The sequence below is a fragment of the Setaria italica genome, chromosome IV, assembly GCF_000263155.2.
Source record: "Setaria italica strain Yugu1 chromosome IV, Setaria_italica_v2.0, whole genome shotgun sequence".
In the NCBI taxonomy this organism is placed as follows: domain Eukaryota; kingdom Viridiplantae; phylum Streptophyta; class Magnoliopsida; order Poales; family Poaceae; genus Setaria; species Setaria italica.
In genome coordinates, this window is record NC_028453.1 from 9042582 (window position 1) to 9060617 (window position 18036).

The 18036-nt window shown below is 46.5% G+C and overlaps 1 protein-coding gene across 1 annotated transcript; it reads right to left on the reverse strand.

Moving 5' to 3' along the window:
- Positions 1–216: 216 nt before the first annotated feature.
- On the reverse strand, positions 217–1804 carry LOC101773648 (UPF0481 protein At3g47200). The gene has a single exon (XM_004965016.4). The coding sequence runs from the start codon at positions 1780–1782 to the stop codon at positions 391–393; it is 1392 nt and encodes a 463-aa protein (XP_004965073.1). The 5' UTR covers positions 1783–1804; the 3' UTR covers positions 217–390.
- Between the last annotated feature and the right edge of the window lie 16232 nt (positions 1805–18036).

An 18036-nucleotide genomic window follows, 5' to 3' on the forward strand; every position in this document is an offset into this window, starting at 1 on the left:
TAAACACCACATATACATGTGTGTAAAAAGCGATGTCCATATCTATTTTCATGTCAAACATATAGCTTAAGCACGATGTGATGTAAAATGAAAAAGAAACTATGAATATAGATGAAAAAGTATATAGAGTAACCGGCAATAACTGGATAAAGATAAGAAAAGTGTCTATATGAGTATCATTTAGAATACAAACAAATGAAACAGAGTACTCAAAAGTAAGAAATTATGATTAGCTGTGTGCCCCATATATATTCACAAATCTTTAGCAACTATGCCCCTCGAAAGTACTAGCTAGCCGTGTACAGGAGCACGGGTTGAGTCGATGAGAGGCAAAGGAAAACTGAGGCGATTGGGGAGTCAACAATAAACAAGAACTGAAGCTAAAAGCAGCTATCCTGTCTTGAGTTTGAGTGCAAGAATTGCCTTAAAGATTCCGATGATCACACCGGCGATGGACAAGACGGTGGCGATGATCTTGTAGTTCTTGTACAGGAACCTGTGGGCGGCGATCCGCACTGGCCTGTTGCGCTTGTACGACTCGATTTGTTCCAGGACGACGACGTAGCGGCCTCCGAGGCGGAGGTGCTGGCTGAGGCCCTTGAAGAAGGCCAGCGTCTGCGTGTTGCTGAAGAGGCTGCGCAGCACTCCCTTGCTCCGGAGCTCGTGCACGTCCTCCTTCCGGTCCATGAGCATGGCGACCACCGACAGGTACGAGCTCACGACGAAGCCGTCCGAGTCCCAGGCGGTGCAGGCCTCCAGCGCCGCCATGTTGACGAGCCAGCAAGCGGTGACGTCGTTGAGGAACAGCGGCGACAGCGAGAGCTCGCCGAGCACGAGGTTCTTCCTGAGTCTCATGTCCCCGAGCCACGTGGCCGTGCTCGCCGTCAGCTTGACGCCGATCTGCGCGAGCTCCACCGCGCTGCTGGACAGCAACGACGAGCTCCCCGCCTGATACTCCCGCTCGTCACTTGGCATGCTCTGTAGCTGGCTGAACCGGAGGAGGCCGAGCAGATGCGCCGGCTTGTAGCTGATGTCGCTTTGGCAATGGCCGAGAGGCTCTCTCGCTGCAGGGACGCGTCGGCACTTCATCATCAGGAACACCTGAAACCTTATGATCCACCCTGCAGAATCCTTCTCGTTGGGGAAGAACTTGTCTCCTACCTCGGTGACAAAATGGCGCACGTTCACGGGCAAGAATCCAGTGAGGGCATCGAGCACCAGCCATGGGATCTGGTTCTCGAGCAGCATCATGTCCCTGAGGATGGCTTGCCCGGACGACAGGTTGCAGCCGGCGAACATGGGCTCATCGCTGTTGGCCATGTACTGCAGCAGGAAGCAGCCGTCCAGGAACAACATGGCCGCGAGCTCGGCGTCGCTGAGGCGCACCACGGCCTCGTCGTCGGTGGCGTAGCAGTGGCGGGCGTCGCCGGCAAGGAAGAGGATGCTCCCGTACACCTCCTCCGGCGAGCGGCCGGCGTCTCTGCAGAAGTGGTAGGCGGCCGCGTGCTTGACCTCCTCCATCTCTTGCAGGTGAGGCAGGCCGTGGTGGTACGGGCCGATGGCCACGACGCTCGGCACGATGTAGCGGTCGTCGTCGCCGCCGATGCCTCGCAGGCCCCGAGGGAACCTGTGGATCCTGGTCTGCATCATGGCGACATGGCTCTCGATCCTCTCGGTTGTCTTGTGCATCCTATCCTCCATAGCTACCAATACTTCTTGCGCTGCTGGGCGGCCATGGGAAGCAACTACTACTACATCTGCAGCACTACTTGCAGCGTCCATGGCTCCGAAAACACTCAATGGAGCGTCGAGACAACGTGTTCTCCGCTGCGCATTTGCATGTATAGATATATAGCCCACAGGTGGCACTTACAAAAGGCATATTCTCATTAGGATTTTTGATTTATTATATGCCAATTGAAAATTGCTTCGCCAACAAGCCTTCTCTCATTTCTCGGTCCATGGATTTAATATTTGGTCCATCTGATGCTCAAATTTTGCACCGTTGATCTTTATTAACATTTGGAATTCATTCAAGGACTCTCCTTTCTTCTACCTCTAGTTTTCTTCCTCCACTAGCCTAGCCTCCTTCCTCCTGTCATGGTGCCCGAGGAGCGCCTGCCTCTCACTGCCCCACCCTTCTCCTATATCCGGTGGTGGGAGCCAGCTACTACTGCTTCCACCATCATGGTAATCCATTGGAATGAGTGGCCAGGGGTGGAGCTAGAACATATGTAGAGGATTCATGCTAATATGGTAAAAATTCAAAGGTGATAAGTGATTGTGGATTTTTTCTGGGTGCAGTCGCACCCAGTGCCACCAACGTAGCTCCGCCCCAGTGAGTGGTGCCATCCCTACCAACCGCCTCACCGCTCGCTCTCCAAGCTTCAAAATTTTCATCCTCTAACCCAAACCCTTGAAATCTCTAATCCTAACCCTTCAGCGTGATCTCGTGGGAAATGGAGAAAAGGGAGGTGAATCTAAGTCGGAGAGGATGGTGAAATTTGAGTGTGAAAGAAAAAATTCAGCTGCTCGTAGCTGAGCCAAATACCTGAGTTGAAGTTAATATATAATAAGAATATTAACGAATTTTCTATACACACCTCTTACATATAAGTTGTTCAATCAACATCGTGTGAAAACAAGGGCTACAGGAGAAGAGACTATTCATGAGGCGATTCGTCTGTGGCAACAAGCACGATGTTGCGGTAAAGGCCACGGAGATGCCGTTGACCATGGTCTGCGAGAGACCACAGATGAGTTAACTCAGCAGGGAAGCGGTCGGGGACCCAGCAGTTCCGCCATCCGAGTCAATGCAAGAGGAGACCGATAGCTTGTTGTAGTCTGATTTTCATTCTACGACTGACCACATCGACTGAGATTTGGCTATTTTTTAGGTATCAGGTCAAGTTTAATTACATTGAATGTTTCGTGGCATATTAATTTCGAAAATAAATAAATGATTTACATTTTCTGGGGATCATTTTACAAACGAGCAGTACTTTTCTCTTTTCACTCGACTTTTTTTACCATGTGTCTCTAACCTGGGGAACACTCTTTGAATTATATAAAGTGGTACAGCAAAATTGTTTGGATGAAGAATGACCCAAATACGTACATAACAAGTTATATGCTTTCAGAAACTTATACTAACAGGCAATATTTTATAATGTTCACAGCACAATGCAAGGTTGTAGGATGACATCAGTTGAAGCACATTTCTGTGCCGTGCTTGAGCTATTTCCCTCGTTAGAGTTGCATCACTATCAGATACTTAGACTCATGATGGCCGAACCATATACTTTACCTGAAGCATAGGCGAAACTGACCTTTGCCCAGATTCCTCACGTAAAACCTTTGCTCATGTTTGGTTCCAAGCTTCACCTACGAGACCTTAGCTGTCACCTCTCACCTCTGCATGCCTGTTGGCATTTCTGTTCTGATAAGGTACTTTTCTTTGGGTGATACTGGTGCCTTTACATCTCATGATTTCTTGGCCCTCTAAGGTTGCTAAACGGAAAAATTAGTCAAGGGAATCTCAATAGAAAAGATAAAAGTTTAGTGCCATTTATTTGGTGGACAGTGATTATATTAAAATTATCTAAATTATAACCAAAATGTAAGTAGTTTAGTTTTGTCTTAAGTGAAACTTCTTAACCTTGACCAAGTTTAGAATAAAATGCACCAACTTTGACCATTTGGGTTGGAGCAAGTACTATGCACAATAGTTCACTAAGTTGTCTCAATTTAAGTAAGGCCAGATCAATAAGTAAAGGTAATTAAGGAGCTGATCGATTTAGTCGAGTTCATGTAAACTAGCATGCCCCATTAGATATTTTGGTGATTGAGTGATAACATAAGGAATGATGGATTGTTTAGATTATGCTTTGAAGGTGTTCTAGTCCCAAGGAAGCAACCGCAAAAAAAAAGAAAAAGGGAAGAAACAAAGTTCACGATGCACTGACACAATTGGTGTCTCCACCGAATCAGTTGGTGGCAAGGGCGCAGAGGAAACTGGGACCATTGGATGATCCGATGGGTGCTAAACTGGAGCATCGGACCATCCGATGGCTACAGTGGCTGCTAGTTATGAGAAGACCACCAGATGATCCGATGGTCAAGTTTTTTTTAAGTGTCGGATCAATTGTTGAAGAGAACGCATGGACGGTAGAAGCGTCGGATGATCCGATGCATTGAGTCGTTGACCGTCATAGCAACCATATTTACTTTGAAAAGTTCCAGAGAGGTTTTGGACGAAACCCATCAGCACCAGATGATCCGATTCACCACCAAACAAAGCATCGGATGAATCGGTGGGTGCAACGGATGAGTCGATGGAATGAGTCGGTGAAGGTTTTGGGCGCAGGGAGGCTAACGGCTAGCTGCACCGGATGTTTCGATGCCTAATAAAATGTAACCATCGGAACATCCGACAGTATACTTTTAACAACCATTGGAGCAGCGGCTCTTTGAGGTCCTTAGGCTATTTATACCCTCACCACTCGCTCATTTGGAGTTGCTAGAGTGTCCAGGAATGCATTCAAGACCAAGACTCATCAAGAACACATCAATACCACCAAAAGTGCAAAAGTTATTAATCCAAGGCTAAGCACATGCTTATAGAGTGATTAGTGCTAGGATAGGCCTATATATAGAGAGTGTGTGTGCAAGGTGTTGCTACCATGTGATTGGTTCAAGGAGTGAAGTACCATTGTAAGCTTGGTGTGCCGGCGCCTTGGGACCTTGGTGGCTCGCCGGCAAGTCTTCGATCCTCCGGTTTGGTGTGGAGTAGCAACGATGACCGTGTACGTGGAACAAAGAGACCCCTTCTTTTGTGGAGAAGCTCCGTAGTGGAGATGGCGTCAAGGTGACCGGAAGAGAGGGAGCTGTGAGCCTTACCTTAGTGGCAAGCTTCTCATCCGGCTTGGCAAGAGCCTTTGTGGCGAGCTCAAGACCTTGACTGGGAGCATAGCCTTAGTGGAGCTCCAACGTGGATTAGGAGTGACATTTGCCTCCTGATACTACGTCATAACATCATCATGCCGAGTTTGCATCCCTCCTAACTCACTCCTTTACGTTTCCGCATTTCATACTTGCAACTTGAGTGTCTTTACTTTCTAGAGTAGTATCTTGTTAGGATTGACTTAGGTTGCAAAAAACTTTTTATGGGTGGGAAGTTTCACTAGATCAACCATAGTTGCACATCTAGATAGCTTGATCTAGTTTATATTTTGAAGCAAATAGTGGAAGCTATATATTAAGATTTTTAAATTTGCCTAATTCATCCTCTTCCCTTGTTAGACTACGAGCTTGCAGTTCGTAAACTTCACAGCCAAAAACTGTGGCGTGACCTTTGCCGCCAAAATTTCCTCGATAGGAGGATCTCAGCCGAGATTTGGGCAAAGAGGCTTGATCCAGCAGACTGAAGCTGATCCGTTTCAACTAAGGCATGCTATAGGCACCATCTAAGAAGGATGGAATCATGCTACCATACTACGTCGTATTAGAACGTTCTTCCATACCGGCTAAACGTTGGCAGTGGGCCGGCCTACCTTAGGCCCATGTAAACTTGTAAGTGGGCCACATGTAGGATGGTAAGAAGCGCGGAAATCCTATATAACTCCCTATTTTTTTTCCTTCTTAACTTCCACTCGTTGAGATTAGTGCACTATATTATTATTACTATGGATCATAGTTTAGAGCAAGTAAGTCTATGATTCGCAAGCAATAGTAAATTAATGTAGTACTGATAATCTTTCTATTTGGGAAATAAGTAGTGCTAATAATTTGAAGCGCACACCTTTACACAAGGCACATGAGTAGTTTTGAGTTCAACTCAAAAGTTTAAGATGATACGAAATATGGCAACTCACTTATACTTTCAGCACTCCACACCACGTGCACGCTCCCGCTAGTCTGAAGCGTGGAAGAAATATGAGTTGATTATATCATTGATTCAATCTCAAATCCCCTGCCTTGATACTAGATTTAGTTACACTAGTTCATCGACCGTGCTCCCGCATTAATAATTTTTAAAATCTTTATGTTAGAATGTTATTTAAAAGTTATATCCTATCTAATAACCAAAATTATTTATCTACGAATCTCTCATTTATTTATTATTCTAACACAATATGCATATATACCTTATTAACTTAGTATTCTATATCGACAACGATAGAAATAGGTAATTAGAACCATAATTTGTTTACATTTGGACATTCCGGTATAATAAATATACAGATAATTATATTAAAATTTAGGTGTTTACTTTTTAAGTTATTTTTAATAATGACATACGTGGGTAATTTAGATACAAATTTAGAAGGATATTTTAAATTATATTTTAGTGACATGTATGGATAATTTAGATCAAAATTATGGGATTATTTTATAATATTTTTATAATGCAAAGGCGAGTGATTTAGATATCAGTTTAGGGGTTTACTTTAGAATATTTTCATAATAATAGTAGTAGCTAATTTTTTAAATAAATATAGACCAGTGGCTACGATTATTAGAGTCTACATGTGTTGGTGTTTAAACCCGGCAACCTACCAATGGGGGTGCCCGAGATAGTGTTTTGTTTAGTGGGGCTTGTCGAGATCAAAAAAATTGAAGATAAATGCAGACACACGATTTAGATAGGTTCGGCTGCTAGATTGCGTAATACCTTTATGTCCTGTATGTTGGTTAGATTGAATTGCCTTGGAGGGGGTCCCTGTCTCGCCTTATATTGCCGGGGGTAGGGTTATAGGTCGGTTAATTTACAAGAATACTAGTTGGATTCGACTAGGCGAGTTCTACTCTGATTGCTATGAGTACTTTTCCTAATCCTCGACTAGTCCTATCTTGCCACATAGACTACACCGTCCTGCACTATAGTCTCCATATCAGATATGTCTCGGTGTCTAGCCTTGTATTTAAGACTGTCCAAATCTTCTGGTGGGTCCTTAGATGTATGTACGACAACCCCCCGAGTACTTTTTAGTCAAATGCAGCAGTTCTGAGTACTTTTGTAGGCTTTACCGACTAGTTTTGGTGTTCTTTGAGCACTTCATCAGGTTGAGTCTTCATAGGTATGCGGGAACTGCCATGCGGCTAGAATGTGCTCAATCCTCATTTAACTTAGCTTTGTATCTTTCAATCTTGAATTTTTTTATGGAAGTGCGATGAAAGTCGTACTCTATATGGAGTAGCCCCCGAGCCTGAGGTTGAATCGAAGAATCAGGCTGAGGATCAATCTGTAAATTGCATCACTTTCCCCTTAAAACCTAGAAACAAACTTTTTTGTTGATGGGCACGTGGCGCACAGCCCCCGAGCCGTTATCCGACTAGTTTGGTGGATATAAGGGTCAACCTCTCGTCAACGTGACCATCTCTGAACGGAAACCTTATCTCTTCTGAAAATGGAGGTAACTTCCAATCAGGTGCGAAATCTTTAGGTCCATTAAACCTGAATATTCCTTTATTCCCGCTGCTATTACTATGTCATGGTTATAAATAATGGAGGAAAACATCCATTCCATTTTACCTTTGCCATCTGCTCTTTCAACTTCCACACTGTAGCCCTAGCATCGCCGTTGCCCGATCTTCGAGCACTAGCATCACCGTCCCCCGCCACTCAGCCCCTGAGCGCATGCGACAGAAGACACTCATGACATCGAGAATGGGGAGGAAAGCTGCTGCATCCAAGGCAATTGAAGGCAGGAAGAAGAAGGCTGACAAGAAGAAAGAGCCGCAATTGCCAGCTCCCAAGTACGGGAAGACGGACCAGACTACACCTTCGACTCCTGCGTGTGCTTGGAAGCGGTGATCGCTGAAGGAGGAAGAGATCAAGGTGCTGGGTGCAGCCAATCTCCTTCAAGATTAGGATTTCATCAACTGGAGACCCGCCTACGGCAACCCATGGCTTTTGGAGGAGTACCTGGAAGAAATGGTAATCTTTGCCCACTTTATTAAGCGCGGTCTTGCATTGCCAGCATCTGATTTCTTTCGAGGCCTGTTGGATTATTACAAGTTGGAACTAGTTCATTTGAATCCTAATGGCATTTTGCACATGACCATTTTTGTGCATTTGTGCGATGCTTTCTTGGGGATCCGGCCCCACTTCCAACTTTTCTGAAAATTTTTCCGAGTGAAGCCGCAACTAAAGATGGAATGCACCCAAGTAGTTGGAGGGGCCAGAATTCAGATGCGGGAGAAGCTCAAGAGCCTCTATATGGATTATGAGTTTACTGATTCACATTCCGGGTGGAAGGAGAAGTGGTGCTACATCGGCAACCACGACCCCTACAATTGTGCGAGAGTTTTGCGTCGCCAACCCGCCGAAGGCTGTAAGTACCCATGGCCGCAGCCCTCGAGTACTCATTTTGTTAATGTTTGGGTGTACTAACTTATCTATTTGTGCAGAAAGATGTACATTTGTATTGCTCTACTCCTTCTCCTCCCGGATCAGAAGACATTTGCGAAGCTGCTCCTTGCGTCCATACAGTGGAGATCGTGAAAAGTGATGATGATGAGGAGGAAGAAGTGCTCGAGGTCTCCAGCAGCTCCAGTTTTGATGCTGCAGAGGACTTCAAAATCAAGGTCCATCCATCTGATAAGGCTGGGTCCTCCTCTGGATCGTCGAAGCGTGCAACTGAAGATGATCTTGAGGCTGCACTTCCTCTGGCTTCGAGGAAGAAACGGTTCGTCGCTGCAGAGTGGGCCATAAAGAAGCCTATTACTGCGGAAGATGTACCCCTTGCGGTAATAACTTACGAGGAAGGACAAGATCTTGAGGATCGAGTACTCTCAGTAGGTAGTTCCAATACCACCATGTCTACTCAAGATGGCATTGGTGGTGTGCAGGTACTCGAGGAGATGACCGAGGTGAAGAAGGCAACTGCTGAGGCCGTGCAAGACAAGCTCCTAGCCATCGAGGAGGTGATCAAAATTAAAAATGATCTAGAACCTCCTGTCATTGAGGTGGACCCTGCCGGCGCGAGAACTACTCAAAGAACAGAGGCGGTGACAAAGGCTGGCAATGATCGTGCTGTGAACCTGCAAGCCATGTAAATAAGCCGTCTCTGACCTTCAAGCCCCTCTGCCTGATAGGGGAATCTTGTCTGAAATTGAGAAGATCTTCAAAGTAAGTCTTGCTACTACTTTATATCTCTAAAAACGTGTCTTATGTAGGAAATCTTCTAATGTGGAACTTGGAGGGTCCAGCCTGTAGCTCATGACCGATGGTAGTAGCCACTTGGTTCAGGATGTCTCCCTGGCTCAAGCAAGTCTGCAGTCAGAAGAACACCTTGTGCCAATAAGCAATCCAGGTGATGTATCTCTCGTAGCAGCGTTGATGCAGGATGTGATATCTTCGTTGATTGACACTGTCATGCTAGCCCCTGAGCAACCAGTGCCCGAAGCCGCACAGGCGACTACCTTTGGCACCATGGCTACTCTCATAGCCCCCGAGCTAGAGGTAGAAACCGAAGCAGCGGAAGTGCTAGAAGTCGTGGCAGCCATCCCATCTTCTGAGCTGGGTCCGTTGACAAGTCATGCTGTGGTTCCACTCAGTTCGGCGGACACTGCAACTCATGCGGATCCACTGGTGGCTAGGGAAATCAGTCTTGAAGACATCCAGTTGATTGATGATCCGTTGGTGGACGCATAAATGGTAGTCGAAATGATGGAGATGCACCATCGTATCGGTGCTTATGCAGAGGTATGCTTGATCCAACTTTTTCCATCACTTGTAATTAGTAATTAGTACCCATGCACTAATTTGAGTACTTACTCTATGGTGCAGGATGTCATCAGACACTCCCGCCGGAAGTCCCAAATGCTGCAAGGCTATGGGGACTCAGTACTCCGTGATGAGGCCCTTACCAAGGTGCTTGCCAAGGAAAGGGAGTACTCCTCTTGACTTTTGATGAAGTATGACGAACAAGCTGCGGAGTATCAGAATAGCATCCAGCAGCTGGAGGAGGAAAAGGACTGTCTCAAGGGGCGAAACAAGTCTTTGAACTAGCAAATGAAAGGTAACTGCTTTTCTTCCTTGGATTTCGAGTACTGATTTTGCTTGTAATACTGATCCTCTTGTGGATTATTTGTGCAGCGCTCGAGAAGTTGAAGGATGATATCCAGGGACAAGTCACCAACTAGAAGAACTTGTACTACTAGGTGACTGAGCAACATGATAAGCTGACAGCATTATATGAGAACCTGGATCATCACCTGAAGAAGGATAAAAAGATGCACGAAGATGGAGAGGTCGACTTGGTCAATGCCATCAAGACCATTCAACAGCGTGAAGCCGAGTTTGAAGCTGCAAAACTTGCTCTGAAGGAAGTATCCAAAGCAGCCCAGTCGATAGCGGATATGGTAGAGCCCCGAATTGAGGGTGCAGAGCCCTGCCCTCTGTCCGAAATACTCAAGGATGTGCCAGCGAAGTTCTCCGGCTACATTCAAAAGATGGCAAAATTTGTCTCCAAGCAGTTGCTGAGTTTCGTCAAGTCCTTCTACCCTCAAGATGACCTGGCTCCTATTGCGGAGGGAATGGTGGAGGACTGCTCGGACGAGCTCTTTCAGCAATACATGCAAGAGATAGACCCCATCGCTGAAGAAGTAGCGAATCATTTAGACCTTGAGTAGTCTTGTACAAAAAGCAAACATTAGTTCTTGTCTTGTAAACATGATATGAATGCTTTGAAATGTAAATAATTCTAAGTCTTGTTGCAACGTTTGTTGCTTTTTGACTTGTTGTTTTTAGTGCATCCCACAACCTCCCCTGATATTTGCTCATACGATAGATGTGAGTTTCTGCGCACAAGGCTTCTTTGATGAGCCTCTTCAGATACATGATGTAGAGTACTTTATGATGTGACTCCTTTCTACGGAGTACGAGTACTCAAGTTACCTGGGTAGTTAGTGTTGATGCAAAAAATCAGACAATGGCCCCGAGTCCTGCGTCGGACACACGACCCGGGAGAATCTGCTTAGCTCCTATTCGGGTTATTGCCCTGGTACGGTTCGTGCGGCGTGCTAGTCAATCTGACCTGTTCATTGACAAGGAAGAAAAGATATCAAATTCTAGAGATTCGATTGGCTGAAGTTCCGATCTATTCCAAAAGATGTATCAGCGGATTGGCCGATTTAATGTAAAGATGACCGGCTATGAAACATCCGATAATCACGTAGCAATTGTAAAAGAAACTACTAGAGTAACCTAAACAATGCTACAGAGGCAACACTTGGAGTAGATCTAATCGGCTGTATGATAAATAAATAAAATATTGATATAGCTGACAGTTCGTGCCTCAAGCTGGATAACTGATGATAAAAACTAAAATAACAGGTAAAACCTACAATTCTAGTAAATATCAATAATTGGTGAATCAATCTAAATGAAACAACAGCGATGCGCCTGAAGGTAAAGCTTAGATATTACTCGATATGCGGAACTTACAAATTGGCCGGAGGTCGTGTTGATGCAGTCCTGCCAACTCGTACGAACTCGTGAAAAGAAAAAGGTTTGGCGAAGTCGCCAACTTGAAAGTAAAGTTTCGTGAAAAAGTAGATCTATATTGATGATTGTTTGTTGTTTTACAAGCCTCACGAGGCACCTATTTATACCCTGTTACAACTGATTTTCTTAACCGACTATGATTTTATCTCTTATTCAAAATAACAAATATTTACATACGGATACAACTCGCATCGGAGTCGAATACCAATCAATCCTCTATGGGCCAACTTTGTCTTCATCTTGTTACCACCTTGGCCCATTTAGGCCCATATTGGCCGAGCTGCTCTGGCTTCCAATCGGCCAGTCTCCATCGATTTCATCGGCTAATCGGTCGAAACACTGTAGCTTTATCAGCCGATTTCTCTAGCCACAGCCTCCTGTTTGACTTCGTCGGCCACTTTCTTCTCTTCTTGACGCCGACCCTAACACGTATCAAAAATCGGCATCAACACATGCCCCCTAGTTTCGGAGTGAAACATATCTTTTGCTCCGAAATTTTCTCAACCCCGATTCCTTCCTCCGGAAGAGATGCAACAATAAATGCGGCAAAAACCCTCTTTGCTCCCAAAATCTTCTCCTTGCTGATTGCATTTTTCGAATAGAGCACCTGCGGGAAACCGCTCTTTTCAAAATTAGCGTAGACGGCGCGGTAAAAATTCCATATTTACCCCTCTCTCGAGCCATCCCCCAGATTCTCATCTCTTCTGCCGCTTCTTCTTCCTCCGGGCGAAAAGGGTTTCCTTTGCGACGAATTATCTCCCAATGCATTCCGACGACCATGCTCGTGCTGCCTCCAGGCGCATCCCAGTGCACTCCGGTGACTCACTCTCGTCCTTCGTCGATCGCACCGGCTTCCAAGTCTCAATGGCGGCACCCACAGCCACCATGTCCTTTGTCCCGGAGGTAAATCTTCTGAATCCCTCTTTTTACCTTTTTGCAATTTCTGGATCTGTTCTTAGTCTTTCTTCACATTTGCTCGGGAGCTCAGGCAGAGAATTACCATCCCCATGGCCAACAACCCCGGACTCATCGGTCTTGGCCCCATGGGAGATCCTGACCCAACTAATCTGATTAGCCTGGAAACTCACAGGATTCCATTTAAACAATCAACCATGGATTTGGACAATTGGACGAACACCTTGAAGTCTTGGCCGAATCAAACTCCTGGCTGGAGAGATTGGTTTTTTAGTCTGGGATGAGCGAAAAATCGGCTACTACATAAATCTGTCCCTATCTCATATGGAGAGGAATGACTCTCTGCTCATCGCGGCGTCTTATTTCTTGTCCGATGCTCTCAATGCGTTTATTTTCAGCCATGGACCAATGACTCCAACCTTGGCGGATGTTCTGATGCGGACTGGCCTTGATATTTCCTCCACCGATACAGTTTTCGTTCTTTTAATCAAACCCACCCACCGGCTGGAGACAAAAGCCATCGGCGGATGGAAAGGCTTTATCGAGAAGAACGTGAAGATCGGACCCATTACGGAAAAGGAGCACACAACCTTCTTGATGATGTGGCTGGAAAAACATCTTTTTTGTGGCAAATCGGCCGGTCCTACCTCCAACACGAAAGCTTTGGCCGAAGCACTAGTAAGAGGCGCCGCTGTCCCTTTGGGAAAAAACTTTCTAGGGTTAGTGTACTACATGTTGCATCAAGTCGCCGTGAAACTGTCATCTGGGGAACCCATCAGGAACGTTGGTGGTCCCTGGTGGTTTATTAATCTCTAGCTCAACTTATACATGAGCAAAATCTTCAAAGAGCGAATTGAGACCAAGACTTTCCGCAACGTCGAGTTAGAGACCAACCCATCGGCAAGACGCTGCTGTACCTCTTTCGGAGAAGCTGTATCTTCTTTCCCAGGCAGCAAGCTTGCTCCCTCAAGAATAGCCGAGTACTTCAAATGCCTTTATAACAGCTTCAAAGAAGAAGTAACGAACTGGTATCCGTATCAAAGAGAAGATCCAACTTTTGAGGATCTTGACTGCTTTGACTCGGGTACCAACACTTTTGATGAGGGAATCATGGACATCCTGATTAAACTTGGAATTCTGTCGGCGAACTTCTTTTCTGGGAAGGACTCCCCAACATACGAGTTTTACAACCCGTCGGTAGCAACCAGACAATTTGGCTTGGGACAAATGCCAGTCGAAGTCGACTTCGTCGACCGAGTGAAATTTTGAGAACCGGTTTCAAGAGGATTTGAATACAACAGTTTATACAATCTGACACCAGACTCCAACACCATTGATCTGAGCACTTATCTGGTGGTACCCTTCTCTACTCAACAATTCAAATTATGGTGGGCTGAGTGGAAACAACACCTTTTCTATGGAGCCCCCTGTAGTGTATTGCAATCAACTGGACCCTGCTCACGCCGATCCGAACACAGAGGTGTTGGCGCTAGAAATCGGTCAACCGATTCCCCAGCGTCTGACACACGACCTGGGAGAATCTGCTTAACTCCTATTCGGGTGATTGCCCTGGTGCGGTTCGCGCGGCGTGCCAGCCAATCTGACCTGTTGATTGGCAAGGAAGAATACGTGTTAGATCCAAAAGTCACGATCGGCTAAATTTCCGATCTCGAGGGAGCTTATCAGCGAATCGGCCGATTTCCCGTAATAAAGAAATCGGCTATGAAGCAGCCGACTATTCAGGCAGCGTGAACGGTGACTAGTTTGAAATAATCGGTACAACGCTACAGTAGCAACACTAGGAACAGATCTAATCGGCTATCTGTAGAATAAGCAAAGTAAATAGCAAAATATGAGAAAAGCCGAAACTGCCAATTCCTAGCTGGATAACTGGTGATAAAACTAGAAAAACAGGTAAAACCTACAATTCTAGTAAATATCGATAACTAGTGAATAAATCTAAACGAAACAACAGCGATGCGCCCGAAGTTAAAGCTTAGGATTTACTCGGTAAACGGAACTTACAAGATCGGCCGGAGGTCATGTTGATGCAGCCCTGCCAACCCGTACGAACTCGTGAAAAAGAAGAAAGTATTTGGCGAAGTCGCCTGCTTGAAAGGAAGTACGAGGAAATAGTAATTGGTTGTATTGAGTAGTTGATGATTACAAATCTACAAAGGTAGCTATTTATAGCCCCGTACAGACGACTCCTTATCTGACTAGAACTCTATCCCTAATGCAAATAGAAAACGAATATTTACAAGTACGATTCGTACTAGGTTGGTTACTATACGCCTCACGGGCTGATTTCCTCTTCATCCTTCTGCTCCCTTCCAAGCCCATACCGGCCCAATTATTCCAACCTCCTAATCGGCCGATTCCTCATCGGCAAAGGGTAACCGATCGGGAACCTGGCGTGTCCGATCCAAACCCCAAGGGTTAAGCGAGGCAGAAGTCCTAAAGATCCTTCGACCGATCCTGTACTGTAGCACCGGCCGATCTTGGACTGTAGCGCCAACCAACCGATCTCTAACTGTAGCGCCATTCGGCCGATTTCCAACTGTCACCCCCGCATTCTACTGTACCTTCCTATTTCCTCTTCTCCTGGCGCCGATTTTACTTGTGATGAAATCTGGCGTCAACACATGCCCCCCAGTTTTGGAGTAAAACATAGTCTTTTACTTCGAAATTCTTTTCAACTTCCCCTCCAAAACAGCCGCAATGAAAATATCCTTCCGTTTCGCGGTCTTCCAGCTGATGATTGCAATCTTTTCGAAACGGGCGCCCACGACAATCACTACTCCCGAAAAACTCGAAACGCTGGCGCGGTAAAAATTCCATTTTTACCCTTCATCAGACACCCTTTAAATATCAGTACACCCCGCTCCTTCTTTTCGAGCTCACGTCCTTCTTCCTCAGCGCGCGCGCCTTCTTCTTTCCCCAGCACCTTCCCTTAGATCCAGAGCTTCCTAGCGCCATCTTCCTGTCGCTTTTCCTCCTCCCCTCCAATGGCGGCACCTTCAGGCAACTCTCTCGCACGCGATGCTCCAGAAATGGCGCCTCCGAAGGAAGTGGCGACGGTGGTGACTCCGTCATCAGAAGAAGGAGCTTCATCGGAGATCCCAATGGCGATCCCCATAGCAGCCTCATCCTCCGCAGGTGCACCGGTGGTCACGCCGACTACAAGGAGCTTCATCCCAGAGGTTATTACCGAATCCTTCCTCTATCGGCAATGCATTTACTTTAGATCTATTTCTTACTTTTGCACCCCCTTTCCTTTTTTAGGCGGTTAGGCATCGCATTACTATCCATCTTACGGGAAATCCCAGCCTTATCTGTCTCGGACCCATGGGGAACCTAGATCCCACCGAACTCATCAATTTGGAAACCCATAGAATCCCCTTCAAACAATCCACCATGGACCTGGATCACTGGCTGGGCACTTTTAGGTCTTGGCCGAATGAAACCCCTGGTTGGAGGGAGTGGTACCAACGGATAGCCGAACCGAAGAGAGTCCAATGGGACGAGCTCAAAATCGGCCAATGCATCAACCTATCTTTGTCCCAGATGGAACGAAATGAACCATTGGTGATAGCATCTTCTTACTTTTGGTCTGATGCCCTCAATGCATTCTTGTTTGGACATGGACCTATGACCCCCACACTGGCCGATGTGGTTCTGCTGACCGGCCTAGACATCTCCTCCCCGGACACACCTTTCCGCCTCTTGGCCGCAACATCACATCGGCTGGACACGAGGGGAATCGGCGGGTGGAAAGGATTTATCAGATGCAACAAAAGGGCCGGGTCTGTTGAGAACAGGGAGCATACGGCCTTTTTAATGATGTGGTTGGAAAAGCACTTCTTTTGCGGGAGAGCAGCCGGCCCATCAACCAATACCCAAGCCTTAGCCGAAGCATTATCAATAGGAACTCCTGTTCCTCTCGGGAAACACTTGCTAGGGGCGGCCTACCACATGCTCCACCAAATCGGCACTAAACTTTCCAAGGGGGAGCCGATTGGAAATCCAGGCGGACCCTGGTGGTTCATCAATCTGTGGCTGAACCTGTATATGAGTAAGATCTCTCAGCAGAGGGTGGAACACATGACGTTCCCCAACATTGAATCGGCAGAAGATCCTACTACTCGACGCCGATGCACATCCTTCGGTGAAGCGGCATCGGCCTTCCCCGGTTGCCTGTACTCTGCTACGAAAGTGGCCGAGTACTTCCGATGCTTTTACAACGGCTTTAATGAAGATGCAACCGTCTGGTTTCCTTATCGGCGAGATGACCCAATCTTCGAACTCCCAACTTGCTTCGACTCGACCACTGGCTGATTCGACGAAGAAGTCACCGATGAGTTAATCAAGCCAGGAATCCTGCCAGCCAACTTCTTTTCGGGGAAAGATGCCCCTACATATGAGTTCTACAATCCCTCTGCTGCAGCACGCCAACTCAGCATGGGTCAGCTGCCGATTCAAGTATATTTTGCTGGCCGAGCCAAGTTCAGAGATGGGCTCACAACAGGTGTGGACTACAGTCGGCTGCGAGACCGGATCCCAGACTCCACCACTATTGACCTGAACAACTGGATAGTAGCTCCCTTCGTTGTCCAGCCATTCAAGCTATGGTGGGCCGAATGGAAACAATTCCTTTTCTGCAACTCCGCATCGGCATACTGCAATCTCCTGGACCCAACCAACATCGATCCAAACACCGAGGTATTTTTCCTTAGCCGATTTTTATTCTTTTATCAACGCAGCTGAACACTAACGTTTTGCTATTGTTTCAGTCCGAGAACCGTGTGCCCCCAACACACAGCCGGAGTGGTCGGCTAATAGAAGATCATCATCCATACACCACTTTTCCTCTTATCGGCTATGACGCCCCTTCCGTGGACGTAATTGCCGGCTGATCGAAGCAAACGTAGAAAAAGGTCACCAAGAAGACCAGTCGCCGAGTCCGGGCCCGTATAGAATCAGCGGATCTTCCCATGCTCGTATCGGCATAGACTTCGGCCGCACAACCCCCTCAAGCTACCAGAGAGATCGACACTCAAGTCGTCACGCAAGCTGGGGCAGCCGCCGCATCACTGCTGTTAGAGGCCGTGCAGGTAAACTTATGTTTAACCCTTCCGATTGTCGTTTCGATATTAATCCTTCTTATCTTAGACTGCACAGATTACCCCCATGGACACACAACAATCGGCAGCAACCCAATCGGCCATCGACGCGCCCCCGCTTCCATCCATTGAGGTATAACACAATTTCACCGATTCCCCTAGTATTTGAATAATATGCTTACTCAACCTTCTGACACAGGTCATCGGCACGCCAAGCGCTCCTCAACCACTGGTCCCCTCTCGGGAAGCTGGTCCAAGCACAGCGCCAATCACCATGGAGTCTTCTTCTTCTGATGAACCCATGGCACCAGCCCCTGAACCAAGGATGACGGCTTCCCAAATGCAGCTTGAGGAGATCCGATTCAAAGAGGTAAGAAATATTTCAACTTTATTTAGCCGATTTGCTATCACCATCAGCCGATTTATTTTTCTTCTTTACTATTTCCAGGAACAGGACACCCCTGACAACAGCCTCTTCTCTTTTGT

What these genes read in the sequence shown, in the direction of transcription:
- LOC101773648 (XM_004965016.4), bottom strand. Translation starts at nt 1,782, where the DNA reads ATGGACGCTGCAAGTAGTGCTGCAGATGTAGTAGTAGTTGCTTCCCAT.